General features: G+C 37.2%; 1 protein-coding gene across 8 annotated transcripts in view; it reads right to left on the minus strand.

Annotated features, from left to right (window-relative positions):
• FOCAD (focadhesin) overlaps positions 1-23,699 on the minus strand; it is a 341,519-nt gene that overhangs the window by 291,446 nt on the left and 26,374 nt on the right. For 4 of the 8 annotated variants that reach the window (XR_011964355.1, XR_011964354.1, XM_072596661.1 and 1 more), the window contains 2 exons: positions 16,866-16,970; positions 14,273-14,368 (listed from right to left, as the gene is read on the minus strand). Coding sequence is in view for 6 of the 8 variants with exons in the window: in XM_072596661.1 (XP_072452762.1) it covers positions 14,273-14,368; positions 16,866-16,970 (201 nt within the window). In the remaining 2 variants the exon portion in view is untranslated. Of the gene's footprint in view, positions 1-1,345; positions 1,442-14,272; positions 14,369-16,865; positions 16,971-23,699 lie in introns of those variants that run through there. The other 4 variants (XM_072596662.1, XM_072596667.1, XM_072596664.1 and 1 more) reach the window with 3 other exon arrangements.

A 23,699-nucleotide genomic window follows, 5' to 3' on the forward strand; every position in this document is an offset into this window, starting at 1 on the left:
GAAAAGAAATTTAACAAGAAAACTCTTTCTTAGTGACACAATAATCAAGCACAATTTCAAAGAATTCCTGATCAAACAAGCCATCTAACACTCCAGATAAAGAACTGATGAACAAAGAGTGCAGACTCAAGCATATTTTCTGTTTTTTCTTTATCTTACTCTTTTTTTCAGGGGAAGGGAGAGATGGGAGCAGAGATACATAGTTGATGAAATTTGTTTTGCATAACTATACATATTTGTACTCAGTTTTGTTTTGTATACTTTCTCAATGGGAAGGGGAAGCAAAAAGGGAAGGGGGAGAATTTTGAATTGAAAATAAAATTGAATTAAAAAAATAAATAGGAAAAAAGAAAGTTCATCCTTACAGTAAACAACAATCTACTTCTCTGAACCCACCCTCTTACCCCTACTTGTCCTCTGAGGTAATACTGAACAGGTCTAATCCTTCTTCTTTCATATATATATATATATATATATATTCAAATATTTGAAATGCTGCAATTAATCAACAAGCACTTCTTCAGCACATGTCAAGCCCTGTGTAAGGTGATGGGGAAAGAAATTCAAACAGTAAAACAACCCCTACTCACAAGGAGATACATTCAAATGGAAGAGTTTACAGCTACCATGTCTCCCATAGTAAGTCTTCTTTTTTTGCTAGAGTTTAAACATCCCCACTTTATTCAAATGTTTTCTAAACTAATTTTGTTTCCAGAACTTGAGCTATCCTAAAGCCCTCTTTTGGATGCTGTCACTCTCAAACTGTGGTGTGTTTCAGAACAGAATACAATATTCCAGATATGATCTCATCAACACAAAATATATTCCTTTTTCCGAACATGAAAACTTATATAATCTTTAAAGTAATTTTTTTAACAACCAGGCCACACTGTAGCCTTTTATTCAACTTGCCATCAACTAAAACCCCTGAGATTTTATTGCCATAAACTGTTACACTAGTTCTCCCCATTTTGTACTTCTACTGCTGACTTTGAAAAATTTAAGCACAGATGAAAGACTTGAGAACTTGGATCAACACAATGACAAACCACCAGACCCAAAGAGGAAACATGACACTTACCTCCTGAAAAAAGAGATGATAAACTTAGAATGAAAAAAGATATACGTATATTTCTGGACATGTGAGGATTTGTTTTGCTATACTATGCAACTACGTAATTTTTAATTTTTTTCAATGAACAAAAATCTACCCTCCCCCCCCTTCAAGCTTTCCTTTGACCACTGAGAAAAATAATAATAAAACCCCCACTAAAAACATTCCATACAAACAAAAAAATGTCCTGTCCAAAAAAAAAAATCTCAGTCTATACTTTTAATACATTACCTCTCTATGGCGAGGTAGATAGCATGTCTCATTGTAAGTCCTCTGGAATAATGATTGTCCATCATGCAACTATGAATTGGGGGCTCTATTTATTTGCTGTATTGGGGAGAGGGAGAGTAGCGGGAGGTACAGATTAGTTCAAAAGCAACAACACAGGGAAAAAACAAATTATGAGGACGCTACATGAGAGACCTCTCACTAGCTTGAAGCCAATTTTGCCCAAATGGATCTATTTGAGAAAAAGGATATTTTCTCAAGCTACAGTAAAATGTTACACTATTAGGACAAAAGAAAAAGCTATCATGGCAGAATCAGTAAGTGCATATAACCTTTCAAAAAATGTCATCATAGCAAACTGTTGTTCTAATGGAACAACCGTTGAGATTCCAATTGTATCCAAATCCTAATGCATACCACAACACGCTTATTTCATGAATGGGAAATTGGTAAATTATTATGTACTAAACTGACTTTCCATGACATCAGTGTGTCATCACAGTACTGCCCAGCACTAACCCAAGTCACGAATATAAGATATTAGGGTTGAGAAAGAAAAAATTAAATATTATCTGAACCTCAAAGTCTAGCATTATGGGCCGCAGAAGCACTTGATTAATGTTTACTGATCGAAAACTTAAACAGAGAACTATACTCACTCCTATTCAATTTCAAAACCCTCCTCAACAACACAAGTTGTTTACAAGTAGTAAATAGCCATTTAATTTATGAAATCTGCTAGAACCCACTGGCAAGTGTGGCTTGATGTCTCTGGTAGAGGCCTATTACTTAGGCAAGGTCCTTCAGATTAGGCATTTAAGGCTGTTTCAAGGGCTACCACCACAGTCCCTTAATAATAATTAACTTCACTCATGACTAACTGAAGCTAGCAACCCACTTCCTTCCCTTAAATAGTATTAAGGGAAGGGGCTAGCAGGGTATTATCTACTAAATGTTAAAATCTCTAGCAAGGGGTTAGCTGGCCACAAAAACCCTAGAATTTTTAGTTCTTCCCCACTTAGAAAGAAAGGAAAGTAATAGGAAATGAGTCCTCAGATAAGAGGGCAGAGGACTTACAGGGGGAACTTTGGGAGTAATGAGAAAGAGAGAAGAGAGAAGATGCAAGTCATACCTTGGTGGCAGCAGAACAATGGCAGCTGCTGATGTCTAATACATCTACTATTCCCAAAGACCTCTACCTGGACAAAGAGAGAGGTGTGTGGTGTGTGGCTATGTATTTTATGAAGGGCACCTCCTCTAGTAGCAAAAGCATTAAGAGGAAAAACCCAGGCAAGGAACAATCAGTCTCTATTCCACTGCTACCTCACTTCCTATTAATTTTGGTTTTAAAAAATCCTGTTAAATAATACATTAAATGGACGACATTATTTCTCATACCTATGGTGGATCATGTTCTTTTATTGCCTAGTGTTCCTTTGTTTGTGGCAAGAATGTGAAATGGGAGTCACAGTAAAGACAAAGGGACCTTCCCAGGGCGAGAAGCTCAACTACCAACCCATTGTTAAAGGGTGCTATGCCCTATAACTGGGGGCCTAAAACAAGCCACTTTAGAATGATAATCCCAAGGCCAGAATTGTTATAAATGTGGGAAATATTTTGTATCCTCTCCACTGAACAAAAAAGCCTGAGAATAACTAGATGTTACATACGTATACTTCCTCATACTTTCTCTGCCCTAAAAACAAACCAATGTCCACTCTCAACGCAATGAAAAGTACCTGAAAGATACTTGCTTAATACCAAAAAAGGAGGAGGGGGGAGGCAATCAGCAAGTAACCACCTCCCCTGCTACCAACCTTCTTGCCTTTTCTTAATCCGCCAAAGACTGATTAAATGAGCAACACCTGACACTGCTGATTATCCTCTTCTTGCTAGGTTTTCAGGACACCCCAGTTCTCCTCCAACCTATCAAACTGTTAGTTCTGTCTCTATTTTGCTAGATCCTCATCCAGAAAATACCCTATGATTGTAGGTTATCTTACAGATATGTTCCGGGTCCTCTTCTCTTCTCCCTCTATACCATTCCACTTGGTGATCTCCAGCTCCCATGGATTTAATTATGATTACTATGTTCAAGATTCTCAAATCTACCTATCTTCTTCTAACTTCTTCACTGACCTCTAATCTCACCACTGCCACTGCCTTGCAGGCATCTCAAACTGCATATTCAGAAGACGTCATAAACTCAACCTGTCTAAAACTTTTTCAACTCCAAAACCCCCTATTAGTGTACAGAGCAACACCTTCCTCCCAGGAACACTCTCAAGTTGGTGTCGTTCTCGACTCTTCTCTTTCACTCTCTTTATTCAATCTGTCACTACGGCCTGTCAATTTCACCCTTGCAACATCTCTTCAATAAGTCACCCTCTAATTAGGGAATGGCTGAACAAGTTGTAGCACATGAATACAACGGAATATTATTGTGCTATAAGAAATGATGGGCAAGCGGATTTCAGAAATATCTGAACGCACTGATGTTCAGTGAAGTGAGTAGAAGTAGGAGAACATTTTGTTGTACGTAGTGACAGCAACACTATATGATGACCCACTACCGCTCTTCTCAGAAATGCAACGATCCAAGACAATTCCAAAAGACTCACGAGGCAAAATCCTATCCACATCCAGAGAAAGAACTATGGAATCTGAAAGGAGATCAAAGCACAATGTTTTCGCTTTTTTTCCCTCTCACGGTTTTTCCCTTTAGTTCTGATTCTTTTTTTACAACATGGAAATACGTTTAACATGATTGTACATGTATAACCAATATCAAATTGCTTACTATCTTAGGGAGGGGAGAAAAATTGGGAACTCAGAGTCTTATAAAAATGAATATGAAAACTATCTTTACATGTAATTGGGGAAAAAATGCCCTCCCTCTCCTCTCCTCTGACAATGCCACCACTCTGGTACAGGCTGGAGGATCTGTCCATCAAAAAGTCTCTCCCACTCCAAGTCTTCCTTCATACAGTCACAAAAGTGCTTTTCCTAAAGCACAGCTCTGACCATGTAACTAACTGACATACACAGGACACTCCATCTGTTCGATCTGAACACTTTCTCTGGGTATCTCCCATACATGGAATGTTCTCTCCCCTCTCTTCTCTGCCTACGTGCTTCCCTCAAGTACCCAGGAAAATCTTATCTTCTACAGGAACTTTTCCAATCCCTCTTCATTCTAGTGCCTTCTCTCTTATTTCCTATTTTTCATATAAATAGCTTGCTTGTGCATATTTGTTTGCTGTCTTCCCAACAAACTGTAAGCTCCTTGAGACCAAAGTACTGTCCCTCTTTATCATTCTGCATCTGCCAACATTCAGCTATCTCCCCAATAATTTGTCTCAGACTTGTCTTTGACTCCTTCCTCCCTGTCTTGCTCCAGTTATCTAACTCGTTGTCCAATCTTTCCATTTCTTCCTCCACATCATCTCTCCATCTTTTCTTTCCACTTACACAGCTACCATCCTAGCTCAGAACCTCATCATCTCTCAACGGGAATACTACAACTTCCTCACTGGTCTACCTCAAATCTCTCACTGCCACATGTTCACATGTCTATATATCCACTCAATATGTCCATCCTACATATTACTGCCAAAATCATTTTCCTTAAATGAAGATCTAACCACAAAACAACCAACTTCCTATTGTCTCTAGGGTAAAATATATTTTATTTAGCTTTTAAATTCTTTTATAACTTGTCTCCAAACTATTCTTCCAGCAACCTTTCATATTACCACCCCTCTCAAACTGCATTCTGGCTAATCTCTCGGCTCCTCACACAGCACATTCCATCCTCTACTTTCATGATTTTACTGCCCCTCCTCGCCCAAGACTGGAATTCATTTCTTTCCTTACCTCTATCTTACGGTCTTAGTTCAAGCACCATCTTCTTTTTGAAGCCTTTCCTGGTCACCCACATGCTGGTACCCTCCCTCACAAACTAGCCAATATTTAGTTTCTTTGTACAAATTTCTATTCATTAACTTTATATTTACACAGTGTGTTTTACGTATGTCATCTTCCCCATTAAAATGTAAACTCCTTTAGAATAGGGATTATTTCATTCATTGTACTACCCAATGCCAAACACAGTCCCTGGTACAAAGTGTGTCTTTTAATATTTGTTGGCTGATTACACCATATGTTCCAAAAGTCTTATTCAGTTTTAAGCTATTAAAGTTTAAATAATTTTAGCAGCTCACTTAAGTAATTAAAGTGTTAAACTCCACTAAGACTTAGGAAACTATAAGCTACAAATGAAAAAATATAGTGAAAAAAGTACTTGAGTTCAATACCACTGTTCAAAAGTCATCTTCAGAATTCTCCATTATCTGGGTATTTAAACTTCTAACATTAGTTCTGCATCCAAGTAATTTCTACATATTCTATCTTTAATGCACTGCATAAGCACTCCTATTAGTTTATCAGTTAATTTGAGAGAACAGTATCAAAAAATTATGAATTAAAAGAAGGCATTTTTATATTTCTAAATCAAACCAATCCAGCACCACAATGACTGTCTAAGTGAATGAGATCCATAAATTCTGGAACCGTTAAGTTACTGTTTATGAACTCACTCATAAACAGATGACAGAAGGTTTAACATAGTATGAATAAAAAGAAAAAAACAAAAATATATGACAAAATTTCAGACAAAAATGTTGGCAGTAACCCAAGAATTTATAGAAACTTTTTAGAATTTACAAGCTTTTGCAGATTTCTACACCACATCTTAGTTGATGTCTCCCCTAGAAACCTCCATCAGAGCTTGGAACCTCCTAATCCGGTAATATCCCTCCTCTAAACTGGTCCCCCCACCTCCATTAAGAAGTTACTCCAGGGGCCTCTATTTTAGCAGGGGCCCAGCCCTGCTTCTGACTTTGCAAATTCTGAAACTAGAATGTACTTGAACAGGTACTTTGGCTTCCTGTTCCCTGTCTCCATCCTTTTCAGCATTCTTTTATATATTATCTGCCCCCATTGGAATATAAGCTCCTGGAGGACAGGATCTTTCTTTTTACTTAAATCTGCATCCCTGGTACTTAGTACAGTTGGGCAAAAATGAATAAATGCTTGTTGCCAGATTCCCTGCCTATCCATTAGGAAATTCATTTGGGTTACTCTGTCTTGTCATCAATAAACAACTTACAGGCACCCTACTCTACTTGCTACACTGTACCATGTGAGATTTTGATTTTTAATTATTTAGCTAAAAGCCAGTGCTATAAACTTTGATTCAAAGAAATCTAATAAAAGGTAATGATGCATTTGGTAAAAACTCATTTAATTCAAGGCAACTAAAGGAAAACAGTCTGAAAAAGTAAAATGTCACAATCACAGATTATAGTTAATACTATCCTACTGCTTCAGATAGCTGCAAGACCTGAAGCATGCTAAATGTAATTAGTATCTTTTCAAGAAGATGTTTCTCTACAAAAATTAGTTTTAAACCCTGCCTCACAATCATATTTACATTATTAATTTGCACTATCTGTGAAGGAATGCTACATAACTTCTTAAGAATTACTGACTATTCTGAATTGGAAAGTCTGTGAATTAATAAGGTTTTCTTTCCTAATGTAAGAAATATAAAGCATGTTAACATCTACTGATCTTCAACACTAAAAATAGCAGAGCCCATTCAATGCCCAGAAAACTCACAATTATTCATAATGATGAAGCCTTGCTTTAAGTGAATCCTCAAGTATCACCAGGTCACATGTCTCAGTGGAGTTAAAGATTTTCATGTCCTTTAACACTTTAATACACGGCTCATCAGTTGCCTCTCCAAAGCTGGATGATAACTGTCACCCCACCACACAGGCCAAAGGGCTATGACCCAGCAGGACCTTTCTGTGCTTGAGTCCCATAACTGCAGCTCTCCACTCTTCAGACTTACCTCCCCAGTGCTCCCACCATCAGCACTCCCCCCTTGAGTCACTGAAGGCATTAACACCCTGGATTCCATGCCACAGACTTACAGAGCCTAGGACAAAAGCCCTGCTCACACCTAAGGGCACTTCATGAACAGTACAGAGGTTGTCGACTGCTGGAACTGATTCTGAGCCCCATAATGCAGTGGTTTGTTAAACTTTATGGACCATCCCCTTACACACACACTTTAAAAAACAAAAGAAATATCACATCCACACAGTTCTCATAAAATGACCTACCATAAATAACTTACTTTTTAATTTTTTTATAACAGAAATCTTAAAGTATACACAATAATGGAAGATATTTATTTCTGGACACATATGTAACATAAGATAACCATCACCATACTACTAATGGGACGGATGGACTTGTGTGAGGGGTACAAAGCTTTTTAAAACATGACATCATTGATGACACTGCTATCACTATTCTTTTGTGGTTGTTTTTAAAATAAATTTGTTAATATCCCATTTTCATATCACTTGTATTTTCAAATGAATTCTTTCCCCTACCTAACTCAGAAAGCATCATTTATAGTAAGGTATAAAGAAAGGAAAAAACTTTTTTAAAGTTTTGGAGAACTAAGGTACATAACAGAAAATTTTGCTATTATTTGCAACATAACACCGAGCTGGGGGCAATGTCTTCTCTCTTCTCTTCTCTGGAGCTAAGCTTAGTCATTATAAACCTTATTACAGCATTCAGTTTTGATTATTTTGTTGTGGTTGTTCTTTTCATTTTATATCGTTGCATTCATTTTCATGGTTCTGCTTACTTTACTTTTCATTACTTCACTGAAGTAAAAATGATGAACACTAGTTAGAATGGAAAGACATGAATATAATTTTTTTTTACAATGAGATCTGTGTTTTCTGTTCATGAGAGCAAAAAACCTACAGAAATGACATTATAAACAATAGAAAATATTTTTGTCATTTTCTCTGAGAAACCGGACAATTCCTTAGTCACCTTTAGCCAAAAATGAAGACTTATTTTTAGTTTAAAACACTTACTTCAACATACATCACAAGAAAAGTCTATTATTCAGTTTTGAACTCAGTTTTGCTTGGATGTAGTATAAACAAATGTGTCATATTTACCAACAGTAAACAGGTTCCTTATTCTTTCATAAAATTAAAGTGAAAATTATTTCAGTAGAATACTAAATTAATAAACAAGTCTTTAATTTTTTATAGTAAGATTTTTAAAACTCAGGATCATAAAAATATTATTTTGTAAATTTATTATAAATAACTTTTTTGTAAATTCAATAAATTCAATCCTGACCTTTCTGGGTCAAAAATGACCTTGGTATTAATCTAGAATATTCAAGTTTTGTCAAATATATCCACCAAATAGACATATTTTGGGAGAAAATGTTTGTTACAAAATAAACTTGCTTTTTTATTATGCCCAACAAGAAAAATGCAAATTTCTTCTCTAGAATGTTCCTTTCAATGGATTGCTTTTTTAAAAGCCAATTACTCTTATTTGAAAGAAAAAAAACCACATATCTCTACACTTTCATATTTCTTAATACAACTGACTGACTACAAAACTTCCAACAGGTAAAAAAACCTGACAAGGGGTCATATTTTTAACTAGTAATGTAGTCTCATCTTGACATCAACTGAGCTCAACTAGTGTAGAGTTCAATGCAATTTATCTACCTTAAGCAATTTTAATTTTTAAAATCCAACAATTATATTGAAAGTTTATCTTGAAGTGGCGTTGCCATCAAGAGGTTACCAAAATAACCAATCTTCCTTAACCTCAGTTTCAACAACCACTCACACACAGGAAATCAAATCAGAATCAGTATCTGTAGTTTCATCCATATGCAATGCAAAATTGGAAAATTTTAGTTTCTCAATTAAATGAAAAGGTTTTCACACATATTGATGATCCTCTGCCAAAAATATTACTGCATCAGTAACTGCAGTCATTCATTGCTGTTTGGCAGACGATTTGCCAAATGTTATTTAATCCTCACTAATTTAATACTTACAAGTAGCACCAATGGCTTTCCAACTGAACAGACCTTTTGACAATCAGCAATTCTATAAGTGACTCTAAATGATACAAAAATCCTTCTGACGTCACAAATTTTCTAAAGGTAGCTTTTGCTTATTTGTCACATTTTCTTTTCTCTATAGAAATTCTCATTTTGAGAAAAAACAGTGGAATGAAAGTTAATACAGTTTTAAGATATTAAAGCTGTAAACTGCAGTAGGACTTTTGAGATCCCTTATATTCTAAGATATGCTGTCAAGATATCCTTTCAATTTGTTAAGTTCCATATTCTCTTCAGATAAAGCAGTCAGACAAAGCAAACAGAAAGGCCTCTCTCCATCAATAACAGTTCTTGGGAATGCCTATGGTAAATAGCGTGTATCGCATTTTCTGGATTTGGACTTTCCATTGTCTTGTCTTTCCACTAATAAAAATCCTTACTGTTTTTGTTTATACTAATTTCAAGTATTCCAGTGGATTTTTTTCTTCAAGCAAGTTATATATTTATCCATCACAAAGAAATGTTAATTCATTTTTTAATATAAAAGAATCTGATTTAAATGCAACAGTTAAACATTTCAAATAATTGTCTATAACTCTTCACAAGTTATTTCAATGCTCAAAAAGTTGCAGGATTTTTATAAACTAAATTACATTGTAAATCGTAAAAAGAAGAAATACAGTGGATATTGTGGTCCATTTAAATTTCAGCAAAGACTGTCTAACTTTACCTAATTTACATTCAAGTGCTGCAAAGAAAAGAAACCAATCAAATTATTTGTGAGCCTGGTGACACCAGGCATCAAGGTGTGATATGTACCGATTCAAATTTGAAATGGTTTATTCATTCCTTGTTAAGTAGTCACTGCTTCTGTTGATTTTGATTTATATTTTTGTCTTCACATAAAAAAAGTGGTTGTAGTTATATGTCAAGAAAAATTTCTTCACAATTCCAAGTGACTGATAGTTTCATATTTACATGTACAACTAGAAAAACTGTCATGGAACAAAAGACAAGCCAAATCAATACACATTTATTAAGCAGCACTTGCTAAGTGTTGGAGGGGCAATGGCAATATAGGCACACCAATGAACTACTGGTCCCCTCCCATCTCACATAACTCAGATGCCTTCCAACATGATTTACTTCACCCATCTCTCATGAGATGGCATTCTACATGCAAAAGTGATCCCCTTCTATCCATCCCATCTTCTTCACCAGACCGCCTCTCACTTCCCTCACTTATCTTCAATCTCTTCCAGTCTACTGGATTCTTCCATACTGTCAGCAAATAATATCCCATCTCCTCCATTCTCAAAATACCATCTCTTGATCCAACAATCCCACTAGCTATTGGTCTATCTCTCTCCTTCCTTTCATGGCTAGACTCCTTGAAAAGGCCATCTACAATCAGTGCCTCAACATCAAATGCTCTTACTGAATCCACCCTCTCCATTCTGGTTTCCAATCTCATCATTCAACTGAAATGACTATCTCCGGAGTCACTAAAGATATCTTAATTGCAAAATCTAATGGTTTTGCCCAATTCTCATTCTTCTTAAACTTTCTGCAGCTTCTGACACTGTTGACCAACTTCTCCTTCTTGATATTCTCTTCCTTCTAGGTTTTTGCAACATTGTTCTCCCCTGGTTCTCCTCTTACCTGTCTGACCACTCCCTAAATCTTCATCTGGATTGTGCCCACTAGCTACAGGTATACTCCAAGGCTCTGTAATGGGCCCTTTTCCCTTCTCCCTCTATACTATTTTGTTAAATTATCTCATCAGTTCCTCTAGGTTTAGTTATTATCTTGAGACTGATAATTCTCAAATGCTTATCAAGCTCTGACTTCCGTTCTCACATCTACAACTGCCAAATGGACACGTCAAACTCAATGTACCATAAACTAATTTTAGACTCATTATTTTAACCCCAAGCCCTCTTTTCTTCCTAACTTTCCTACTACTGTGGAGGGTACCACCAATATCCCTGTGATCCAACTATACAACTCAATTGTCATCCTTGCCTCCTCATTCTCTCACACACACACACTCCCATCCAATCAGTTGCCAAGACCTGTCAATTCTCTCTTTGTAACGTCTCTTCTATATAGCTTGTTGTTCAGAAGTTTTCAGTGATGTCCAACTCCTTGAGATCCCATTTGGGGTTTTCTTGGCAAAAAAACTGGAGCGATTTGCCATTTTTTTCTCCAGCTCATTTTACATATGAAGAAACTGATGCCAATAGGGTTAATTGACTTGTCCAGGTCTGAACTCAGGAAGATGAGTCTTCCTGACTCTAGGTTCAGCGCTCTATCCACTGTGCCACCTAGAGGTTCCTCCTGACATTACCACATAGTGGTTCAGGCCTTCATCACCTCTTCCTCGGACTACTGCAATAGCCTTCTGGTTGGTCTCCTTGCTTCCAATCTCTCCCCACTTCAGTCATCCTCTACTTAATAACGCTTGTTTCTTTCTTTCCTTCATCTCAGCTGCCAAAGACATCTTCCTAAAGGACAGGTATAACCATGTTATACATCAGTTCAGTGGCTCCCTATTCTCTCGACCATAAAATAGAAAATCTGTTGCATGGCCTTTAGTAGCCTTTCACAACCAGCTCTCTTCTTACAACTTTGTCCCATCTACATACTATGTGAGGCACCAGCCTCTTTGATGTTCCCGAACAGAACACTATCTCCTTAGTCCATGCATTTTCAATGGCTATCTATCCCTCAAAACTAGAATTCTCTCCTTTTTCATCTTGGTTTCCTGACTTCCTTCAAAACCCAGCTAATTATCCCACCTCCTACAAGGAAGCTTTTCCGAATCCTTCTAATTCTAATGCCTTCTCTCTGTGTTTATCTGCAATTTATCCTGTGTATATCTTATTTGTAAATAGTTGGTTGCATGATGACTCCCCCAATGACTGTGAGCATCTTGAGAAAGGAAAATGGGTTTTTTTGGCCCTTCTTTGTATCTCCAGTACTTAGCACTGTGCTTTGACACTGCAGCACTTAATAAATACATGTTGACTTGACCTGACTTGGCCTGAAAAACGATTTGAAATTATGAAAGAAAAGACACCCCTGAAATAGCACTATTAAGGCATATTTCCCAAAGGACTAAAACAAAAGGGGGAATCCATTGATAGGTAAGACCTGAACAAATTATGGTATATGAATACAAAGGTATATTATTGCACCATAAAAAGGAACAAATAAGAAGACTCAAAGAAGCTTGGGAAATCTTGAAAGAACTAATATAAAATAAATTTACACAATGACCACAATAACATAAAGTAAACCAACCCTGAAAGTCTTCATAACTCTGCTTCAGTGCACTCACTTCCAGAAGAGATTTCAGAAAAGTGATGGTGAAGCATGCATCCCAATTCTCAGCAAAAGTGGTAGTAGGCTAAGAATATGGATGAGGGCATAGGTTTTTGGGCATCAGGGCAGCCAGGTGTCACTGTGGACAGAGTTAGAACTCAGACACTTGTTAGCTGTATGACCCTGGGCAAGTCACTTAACTCTTAGTATCAGTTTCTTCATCTGTAAAACAGACTGGAGAAGGAAATGGCAAACCACTTCAGTATCTCTGCCAAAGAAAACTTCAAATGAAATCCAAAACAGTTGGACATGACTAAAAAGTCTAAACAAAAATAACATCTCAGGAATAGCCAATGTTCTGAGAATTTAGTGAGTGGGGAAAGGAGGAAGTCAATACTGGGAGGTGACAATTTTTTAAAATATGAGTAGAATCAACATAATTTTTTCTCAAATAAACAAAGATCCAATCATGAAAATGCCCTTAAGCTATTTTCTGATTAGTTATAATACCCATTTGCCCTAATCCAAACAACCAGAATAGAAAGGACCATGAATAAAATAAAACTTATTCTCAATGCTGGTCTTGGTCTATTAACTAAGTTGGATGATTTTTGGAAGGAAGAGCTTATAAAATGTCAAGAGACATTAAGATCTACTCGTATATCCCCCTTATGCGTTTTACAAATGCCAAGATGATTTACAATGAAAACCCTCGATAACCTAAAGTAAAACTGTATCATTTAAGCAAAGTAATCCATGAACCAACAAACACACAATAAAGAGCTATATTTATCAGTAACAGAAACTAAACGTTGTGTGTTTCCCAAACTTTTCCAATTTTTAATTTTATTTCTCACTTCAAAAAGTTACAGTTACACTGCAATTTGGAAAGTGACTATATTTCTGAAAGTGGGAATGATATACAATCCTGTAATTAAAAGGAGAGTTAGGCAATAATATATGAAGACAGTGTCTCCTTATTACAAAAGAAAGCATCGTAATCATTCTATTTAAGAGAAATCTTCATGCTTCATCACTATGAGTTGTGGGGAATCTACTGATGGAAACACAAGGTATACTGAAAACTAAGGTGACTGAATCCTCAGCAGAAGCTCAAAAGCACTGAATTTATTCCCTCTGTTGTACCACTTCAGCCCGAGCCGGCTGTCTTTTACAAACATGAAGCAAAGCCCTTTTTATCACATCATGTTTTCATTCTTTTAGTCTCTCCCTTCTTTGAAGGATGGCACATTCTGGATGCTCCACTGGACAGAGTTCCTATGGTAACACACACTGGTTACAAGGCATCTCCAGAGTCCCACTGGCCACTAAATAGGGACTCACTTCTCAGTCTTGGCTTTCAGGAATCTCTTAGACTGTAACAAAGACCAATTTTACAAGCACAAAAAAATTTCCTAGGACGTCTGGATGTTTTTTAATTACATTTTTCTTTTTTAGACCAGTCTGCTCTCCTACCACATTATCTGCTATACTCTATGGACTATACAGCAAGAAAAATCATGGCAGGAAGAGGGGTAAAGGAGGGAAAGTAGACCCAGAGTCTATAACCCCCAATTTCATTACTGACTTTGCTACTTATTATCTCTTATTATCTCTGTCAAACCACTTACCCTCTCTGGGCCTCAGTTTCTTTATCTTTAAAATTAAAGTGTTTCCAGGACACTGTGGGACACACCTGTAATCCTTGCTGCTCAGGAAAGCTGAGACTGGAAGACAGTTTACATTGAAAAGTTTTGAGTTAAAGTCAATCGTGGGTCCAAACTAAGTCTTGTGTGAGCCACCAAGGGAGAATGGAGGTGAGAGGGGTGTGAAACAGGCTGCCAAGGAAGGGGAAACTGAACTAGTTAGAAACATGACGGGTCAAAGATTATGTGTTTTCCCCATCAGCAGTAGGATCGGGCCTGTGAATGACCAACCTAGGTGAGACAGGAAGAACCCAGGCTCAAAAAACAAAAATTTAAAAAAAAAAATGAAATGAGATGGACTAAAACTTCCCCTCTAAATCTAACGTCTATGAAACTTAAGAAAATCAGCATTCTCAACATGTCAATAAACTGAGCACACCAAAAACTTAAAAAACCTCAGTCAGGAAGCTCTGGTTAATATAATTTCCTCCTGCTTCAAACCTTGATCTCTCTTTTTAGTTTTGAAGGGGACTTGGGATAACAACATGATGCAAGACAGTCAACATTATAGTAGAGATGTGAACTGATCCAACCATTCTGGAGAACAATTTGAAACTATACTCAAAGGGCTATGAAGCTTTGCATACCCTTTGTTCCAGCAATACCACAACTAGGTCTGTCTCCCAAAAAGATCATAGAAGAGGGAAAAGGACACATGATGTACAAAAATATCTGTAGCAGCTCTTTTTGTCGTGGTAAAGAATTGGGTGTTAGGGAGATGCCCATCAACTGGGGAATGGCTGAACAAGTTGTGGTATATGGATGCAATGGAATACGATTGTGCTATAAGAAATGATAAGCAGACAGATTTAAGAAAAACTTGGAAAGACTCATATGAACTGAGACTGAGTGCAGGGAGCAGAACCAGGAGAACATCGTGCACAACAACACTGTGCAATGATCAACTTTGATAGACTCAGCTGTTCTGAGTAATGCAATGATCTAAGATCCAAGGGAATCATGATAGAAAATTCTGTTCACATCCAGAGAAAGAACTATGGATTCTGAATGCAGATCAAAGCATACTATTTTTTCTGCTCTTTTTCCTTCTTGTGGTTTTTTCCCTTTTGTTCTGATTCTCCTTTCACAACATGACTAATATGAAAATACGTTTAATATGACTGCATGCGTATAGCCTAAATCAGACTGCATGCCATCTCAGAAGGGGGAGAGGAGAAAGGGAGAAAAAAATGTGGAATTCAAAATCTTGTAAAAAGTGAATGTTGAAAACTAAAATAAATGAATGAATGAATGAAACTATATTTTGGGGGAAAAAGAAAGACATTCAACACCACCTTGACTTGAACTACTGGTGTAAAACTCAGATATTAACAGGGGCCAATAAACCGTAAGTACAGATCTCTGCATGTCGCAAACTGACTTAGAAAAACCACACATTAGCACTATGTTTTTAATTGTGTTAAACATTTCCCAATTATACTTTAATATGGTTTGGGTTATCCTCAGGAGTGTTGTAGGTCACATGTCTGACACCTCTGAATTAGACTACGAGCTCCTATTTCCATAGAATACACATACAAAATAACCCATGGTTCAACAACTGAACAAGGGTTCAACAACCCTTTATAAGCCCAAAGTCTCTTTAAAGGAAGAGACTCTCTAATCTCGGGCACAGAGCTATCATTCTGGGCTACTAAGCAGAGTCATGAAATATCCAAATGAAGTCCTTGGTAAAGTGTATTTTCCAGAAATGATAACTAATAACAGGAATACTGATAAAACATCTCACTTCCCTCACTTTTATGTCTTATAGTTAAACTTGATGCTGTTCAGTTATTTTTCTGTCATATCTGACTTCATAACTCCATCTGGGGTTTTCTTAGCAAAGATACTGGGGGTAGTTTGCCTTTTCCTTCTCCAGCTCATTTTACAGATGAGGAACTGAAGCAGACATGATTAAGAGACTTGCCCAGAGTCGCAGAGCTAGTGTCTGAGGTTAGATTTGAACTCAGGTCTTCCTGACTCCAGGCCCAGCACACTATCCACTGTACCACGTAGTTGCCCCAAAACTCTGATAATAGATTTTATAAGATTTCTTGAGGTAGGTTTCTCACCTATAGAAAGCCTTTTCTGATTCCCCTCCTTGATGCTAGAACCTTCATCTGTTGATTATCTCCAAATTTCTCTGTGTAAAGAAAGCCCTTTTGTACATAGTTGTTTACATGCCACCACCCCGGCTAGATTGGGAGCAGGGACTGTCTTCTGCTTTTTTTTGTTTTTTATCCCCAGGGTTTACAGCATAGTGCCTGGTACACAGCAGTTGCTTAATCGATGCTTGCTTCCTGACTGGTACAGAAGAAAACAAAACTGGCTTGAGAGTCAGAGAACCTTCGTTCCAGTCCCACCTGATGCTTACTACCTGTGTGATGGTGAGCAAATCACTCAACCTCCTGAGGCCTCAGGTTTCCTCACATACAAAATGACTAACTACCTGACTCAATGAACAACATTTCAGAAGTTATAAAGAAATTTTAAAAAAAGGAGGAAAAAAACTTACCTGATACCATACAAATCCTTAACAGCCTTCTCTCCATCCTTTCCTTCTTTAAGCACTTGCATTTGTATTAACTTCACAACAGCTTTTACCAAGCCATGTGTATTTCTGTAAAACAACATGAACACCTGGTAAATGATGGGCGTAAGTACAGGACGGCATCAGAGGGGCTATTCAAGTTCAAAGCAATTCAACTTACATTTACTGAGTCCTTGCCATATGAAATGGCACAGTACTTGATGTCTTAGCGCAGTTAAGCTTAAACCCTATGTACTGACAAAACCCATAAATGCAGGTCCACGTAACCAGGGGATAACAAAGGGGAAGATGCAGAAATGTGGCAGCAAAGGAAATTAAATTGTATTCATGTCTTGAAAAGCTACTGCTCCACAAGTATTTTGAGTGATATATATAATTTCATATTTAATATTCTGCAGGGGAATAGCACTATCATGGAAAATTTATCCCAGAATACCTATGCATACCACAGAGAATCCAATTCAGAAACACTGCTTTATCCTACAGACTAGAAAGCTAGGAAGTTGAGGGAACTGGGAACTTAAGTATCTTCAAGGACGTGACAGGGCATTATCTAAATTGATAAATAGGAGGGAAAACCTTCCTCAAGGTATGACCTTCAGTAGGCTAAGACCAGCAGGCTAAGAAGTAGCATTCCCTGGAGGAGAGAAAACACTTTAACTATAATCCATATACTTCAACGAAATCGAGCCATCCAATCATCACTGTCCTTCAAGGTTGATGAGCTGATTTCAAAAATTCAGTTCTAGCCTTATGATGACAATTCCTTGAATACTAGCTTGCCTATACTAAGGAATCAATAATAAAAGATTGGCTTATAACATAAGCAATATAATGGAAATCTCTATCATTGTTACTATTACTTATTATAACCATCCACTAAAGTCCTAGCCCAATATATTGCCATGGTATGAAGGTAAACTGTCAAGCCTAAAAGTCATACAAATGGACACAGACTGTGCTTCCGCGAAGGAAATGATGATGGTTTAAACACTTGCCACTTCAGGACCAGTCTGGCTAAATTCTTAGTTTGATCATTAGGCAGGCCAGAGAGAGGGGAATTTTTTAATTGACATTTGGAAGTATCAGACTGTTCAAAAAGATACCTGATCAAAGCCCTTGGCAGGGTGTGGGCCCCAAAGAAATCAGGCAACACCACCTAATCATGAGACTGCTAATAATGCTTCATTTTCCTTTCTTCTAATCCCCTAAAGTCAATTTTCTAATCTACGGAGTGATTACAACCTTTAACAAAAGCACAGATCCTGAAATAAAATTCTCATGAGTAGGTACTAAACAAATTGATACTGAGGGGCTATTCTGGTTGATAGTGAAGTGAGCAATACATAAATATTACTGATCCTCACAACTACTCTGTTAGGGAGGCGTTAGTATTATAGTCATTTTACAAATGGTGAAATTGAAACTGAGAGGTTGAACAACTTACCCTTGGTCACCCAACCACTAGACATCTGAGGTCTCTGAGGTTCCAAACCCAGTGCTCTATTTGCTAGGCCACCCAGACATTTCCTCACATGGTTCATTTTTTTTCCTTTTTAATTTATGGAATAAAATAAGCGTTTCTGCTTTCTACACTTTTATTGTTTATTTACTGGAAATAAAAGTGTAATCACCTTGAGGTACGGGAGAAAGTTTGCTGGTTCCAGAATACAAAGACCTAGGTTCAGATCCCACTACAAATTATTTAACCTGCCCAAGCCTAAATTTTCTCCTTTATAAAATGAAGGCATAAGGCAAGATGGTGCCTGAGTTTCCTTCCAGGTCTGTAATCCTATCCAAAGTGTCAAGGATAGAGCTTAGCAATAGGAAACATTTAATAAATGCCCAGTCAACTGATTAGTATGGTACCAACATCAACTACCACAGAGCAGCCAGGGTCTGTTATCTTTCAGGGGATGGGGGCTGGGAGTACAGGGAGCATGGCATACTGGATTTTGACCCAGAGGACCTAGGCTTGTATCCAAACTGTCACATTCTACCTACATGACCTCGGGAAAGTCATTCAGCTTCTCTAGGCTTCAGTTTCCTCTTCTGTAAAATAAGGAGATGCAGTAGATGACCTTCAAAATCCCTTTGAATGTTAGCTAAATTTATGATCTTATATTCCTAAATATAGTTTTCCCCCTCTTTTGGACCGGTGATAGATAGGAAGGAAAACAAGGTTACAAGTGCATAACTTGATGCATTTATCAAAAAATAAAACAACTCTCTAGATTTTTTTAGCTTAATCCAACATATAATATTAAAATCAATTTCAATTTCCTGAACTGAAGAGGCAAAAAAGGTAAACACTCAGTAAACAGAGATTTAACTGCAGGATGACAAGGTAAAATACAAACAAATCTCCACAACTGAAAACTAACTTCCAAGAAATGAAAAGCTTGGGAGAATTAACCTATCTACTGACTTATGCCCACAGCAGTAAGGCTACCCGTTTGGAAGAGGTACTTTTCTCTGTTCCCCTCCTCTTTTATTTGTTATGCATGAAAATCCATCAAGCACCAAGAGATTTCAAGAAGTATTATCAAGAAGTATATTTCTCCTTCTATCAAGCTTTTGAAGGTTAGAATCCCAGAAACCAAACTCTGACATGAAAAAATAATCAGGAAGGATGAATAAAATACAAGCCTCAGCCTTCAAACCCAAGAAACTTTTTCCAAAGCCATGTTTTCATCATGAGGCTGAGCTGTCCTATCAAGGGGAAGCTCTACTTGCCATGACTTTTTAAAATATTCTACAGTAAACTACAGGCACTCAAAATCAAAGGATCTCATTAAGAATCATCATCATTTTAAACTTATGCTATGAAAATGCTTGTCTTTTTCCATAAATTAAAAATAAAATTTTTAAAAATTAAAAATTAAAAAAAATTTATTTATATTTTATAATTTTTATATTTCATAAATTTTATAATTTGTAATAATTTTATAACTTATGCTATATACTTATATGTAATATAATATATAAATTCATAAATTGTATATTATATATAATTATTAAAATGTTATAAATTAAAATATATTGGTATATTCCTGTAAGGACTAAGAAAATGTTAAAGTGTATGAGGTATGGGAATGGGATGGAATTTCACATACCAGGTAAGTTAAAAACAGCTTGGTTCAAAATCAAAGACCATTTGGTTGCAAAATTACTAAGAAGGTGTTAAGCAAAACTGGTACACAGCCATGCAGGCCAAAAACACCTCTATGCAGCTTTATTAGATGCCTATACCCAGTTGAAAGTAAATGGAGTAAACCATTAGGCAAAACTGTTTGGTCAGTCACAAGCATCTACATTTTTGTTAGGTAAGTACTGGGGATTACAGAAAAGTAAAAAGCCATCTCTGCTTTCAAAGAGCACACATTTTAATAGGGAAGACAATACGCAAATAACTATGTATGACAGTGTAAATGGAAGTAACCTCAGAGGGAAAGTACTAGTGAGGAGGACTAGAAAAAGCTTCTTGAAGAAGATGACACTTGAAGGAAGTCACGAGGCAGAAATGAAGCAGGGAAAGCATTCCTGGTATGAGAGAGAACCAGCAAAGAGGTATGGAGTCTAGAGATGGAGTACCCTTCATAAGGAACAGCTAGGAGGACAGTGTCAAAGGATCATGGGACACATAGGGAGGAATAAAGTGTAAAAAGTTCATCCTCTAAGATGGCAAAGGATAACTTGGGAATGACAATACCCAGATTCACATCTTGCCTTTCCAACAGATTTCCAACTTTTGTGCCTGGGCACAATTCCCTTAAGCTTCTCTCATTAGTAAATTAAAGGGTATGACTTGCATAGCCGCTGAAGTCTCTTCCATTTTTAGCTTGTTTCTTTCGCTATGTCAAAGGTCTTGCTTCCTGAAGTTAAGGTTAGCCAAAATTCACCCAAAAAGAAACTCAGGAAATGATGAAGTTGGGTGAAATCTTAGAGCATTTAGACCAGGGGAATTTTAATTATTTTTGGTCATGGAACCCTTGGGAAGTCTGGTGAAACCTATGGGAAAATCCCTTCTCAAGTAATGTTTTTAAATAACAAATTATTTAACTGTTTAAAGGAAATGCTAACTTTTCAGTTTCCTGCTGTCCTTTATCTATAAGCTTACATAAGGGACACATTGTAGAAAGGTGGAAGCGATGAGAGCATGGCAATGCAATATAGAATAGGGTAGAGTATGTGGTCCACTTCTTTCATTATTCTTGATGCCCTTGATCATACCCATAACCCAGATCTGTGCTGGTATTTTGATATGAAAACTGCAATTCTCCAGCATGGTGCCATGTCAAGACAGATGAATCTGTAGTCACATCAGCTCTGTTACTTACTATCTGAGTGACCGTGGCAAAGCCATTTCACTCCTATGAGTCTCCATTTCCTTATTTATAAAGTGGTGTTGGACTAAAGTCCCTTCCAGCTCTCAACTGAGGATCTTATTATCAGACAAAGATTTTGGCCACACTGAACCCAATCACTTTAGCTAGGATCCCACAAAAGGGATTTTTAATGCCCTGGGCACAATTCTGCAAAGTCCATCCCTCAGAGACTTGAGGAATCTCAGAGGAGATGCTTTGATTTTCCCAAATGCAGATTGCACAAAATCGCATACAAATCCTGCAGAGCAGCCTGTTGGGGATCTCAAAAAGCAAACACAAAAAGTGCCTACCCATTTTATCTGGCACACAACCCTCCTACCAAGCACCTTTTAAAAAGAAAGGGGGCAAAAGGGAGGAAAGAAGGCAGTTCAATCAAAATTACAGGCTGTCATGACACCTCAATATCAAAAACTGAAAACCTTGTTCCACAACAGAGTAAGGTTTTTATTCACAATCCTGTTACTAAGCAACAAAGGCTGCAGGAGGTTTCTGGATCCAAGTGCAGTTAAGGGCAAAAATCCGATAGAAGAAAAATAGGAGACTTCTCACTTTGGGAATCTTTAACATTAAGAAAAAGGCAAAGCACAGAATGTGCCACAGAATGGCCAGCATGTGTGTGGGGAACAAATGGTGACAATACTTTAAAATGTTATAAAAGGCGCACAAAATTGCAGCTTCCACCTTGGTTTCAGTTTTGATTAAATTATGAAAGATCTGGCATATAACTGGTGATGACAATTTTCATAATTTGTTTCTTAAGGTGTTCCTATCCCCATCCTCCCTTATGAATACTTTTTTCAAATCCTTTTTAATGATTTTATACTTACTTCCCCCTGCTCCCCTCTCCCCCAAAATTTCTGAAATCAAATCCTTTGTTTCCAGAAGCTACTTAAAAATAACTTGAAGTGGTTAGAAGCTGATTCAGAATTGAACCCGGATGGAGAAAGAAAGGGCACCACTAGATAACAGACTGTTCCTTTGAAGAGAATGGTCTCAGAAGCAAAGTGTATAAATTCCCAGCCACTCCCTGAAGTTCAGACAGTGACAGCTTTGCAAATGTCAGTCCTTTTTTTCAGACTCAGACTACACAATGCGGCTGACTGGAGACCAGGACTCTTCAAACAGTGGATTAGAAATCCATGGGGTGGTAAGGTAGAGGAAGTGGGTCAGTAAAGTTCCAAGGGAGCTACAGGGACCAGAACTGTCAATCTCCAAGATGCTATTTGGTACCAGCACTTCACAGCAACTGGAAGACCTTCCCTCTTCCACTTCTATTCCATTCCCTCTCTCCTGCTGCAATGCTTGAAGACTGCAACCACAAATTTTACCTTGCTATTCTGAAGCAACACTGACTCTACAGAGCTTTTTGGAGGGGTGAGGGGTGCAGCTCTAAGCTGAAAAGATGAGACAGAAAACACAAAGTGAAAAAAAAACTTAAATAATCTATGGGAATGGGAAAAAAAAGCCATTCCTGCTTTAGATGCATATAGTGACAAAACTCTTAGAGCAACACTTTTAGATAAGTTGTTTCTTAAACTTGAATTTTTCTTTAAATGTATAATTTTCTTTTATTTTGTGTTTGACAGACACCAAAAATCTGAGTATTTCTACATGCAAAAAAAATAGAAAAAGTAACTATGAAGGCAGGAATTTCACAATGTATGTTTATTTTTAGCTTTTTCACATGTTTTTTTCACATATTCAGCCTATGAAGTGACCTATTTTGCCTGTTTAACCTCTAAACATATTTCTGTTCTATTCTCTTCTGTGCCTTGAGGAAAGGAACAAATGCTGCAGACTAGTGAGCTGTTAATTGGGAACAAGCATTTATTAAGTGCCTCCCATATGCCAGGCATTGTGCCCCTCCTTTCTTTCCCTTGCTCACAAACCAATCACTAGTTCTTACATTTTTCCCCCCTTATAATCTCCATTTATAATTCATTCCCCATTCTATACTCCCAACTTATCTACCTACACTCCCTTGAAAATATTACACCACCAAACCCTTTATGTGTATGCATGTGTACATGTACATGTACATGTGAGTTATCTGTATGTGTTCCCCCCCTACATTACCTGGTATCTTCTTGCAGTTCCTTACATGCGACACTGTGTCTCCCAACTCCATACTTGATCAATGGTTATTCCATTTGCCTAGTATGATCTCCTTGCTCACCTCTACTTACTGGCTTTCCTAGTTTCCTTCAAGAATCAGATCAAATTTCACCTTTTGCACAAGACCTTTTCAAGCCTCCCCAACTGCTAAGACTACTTTCCATCTACTCAGCTTATATCTCGTATATACATAGTTGTTAGTGTGCTGTTTCCCCCATTATTTTTACTTATAGTTATTTTTAAGACAGAAAATGTATTTTTGCCTTTCTTTTTAAATTGAGCACTTAACATAGCA

This window comes from Notamacropus eugenii, chromosome 3 (assembly GCF_028372415.1).
Source record: "Notamacropus eugenii isolate mMacEug1 chromosome 3, mMacEug1.pri_v2, whole genome shotgun sequence".
Taxonomy (NCBI): Eukaryota; Metazoa; Chordata; class Mammalia; order Diprotodontia; family Macropodidae; genus Notamacropus; species Notamacropus eugenii.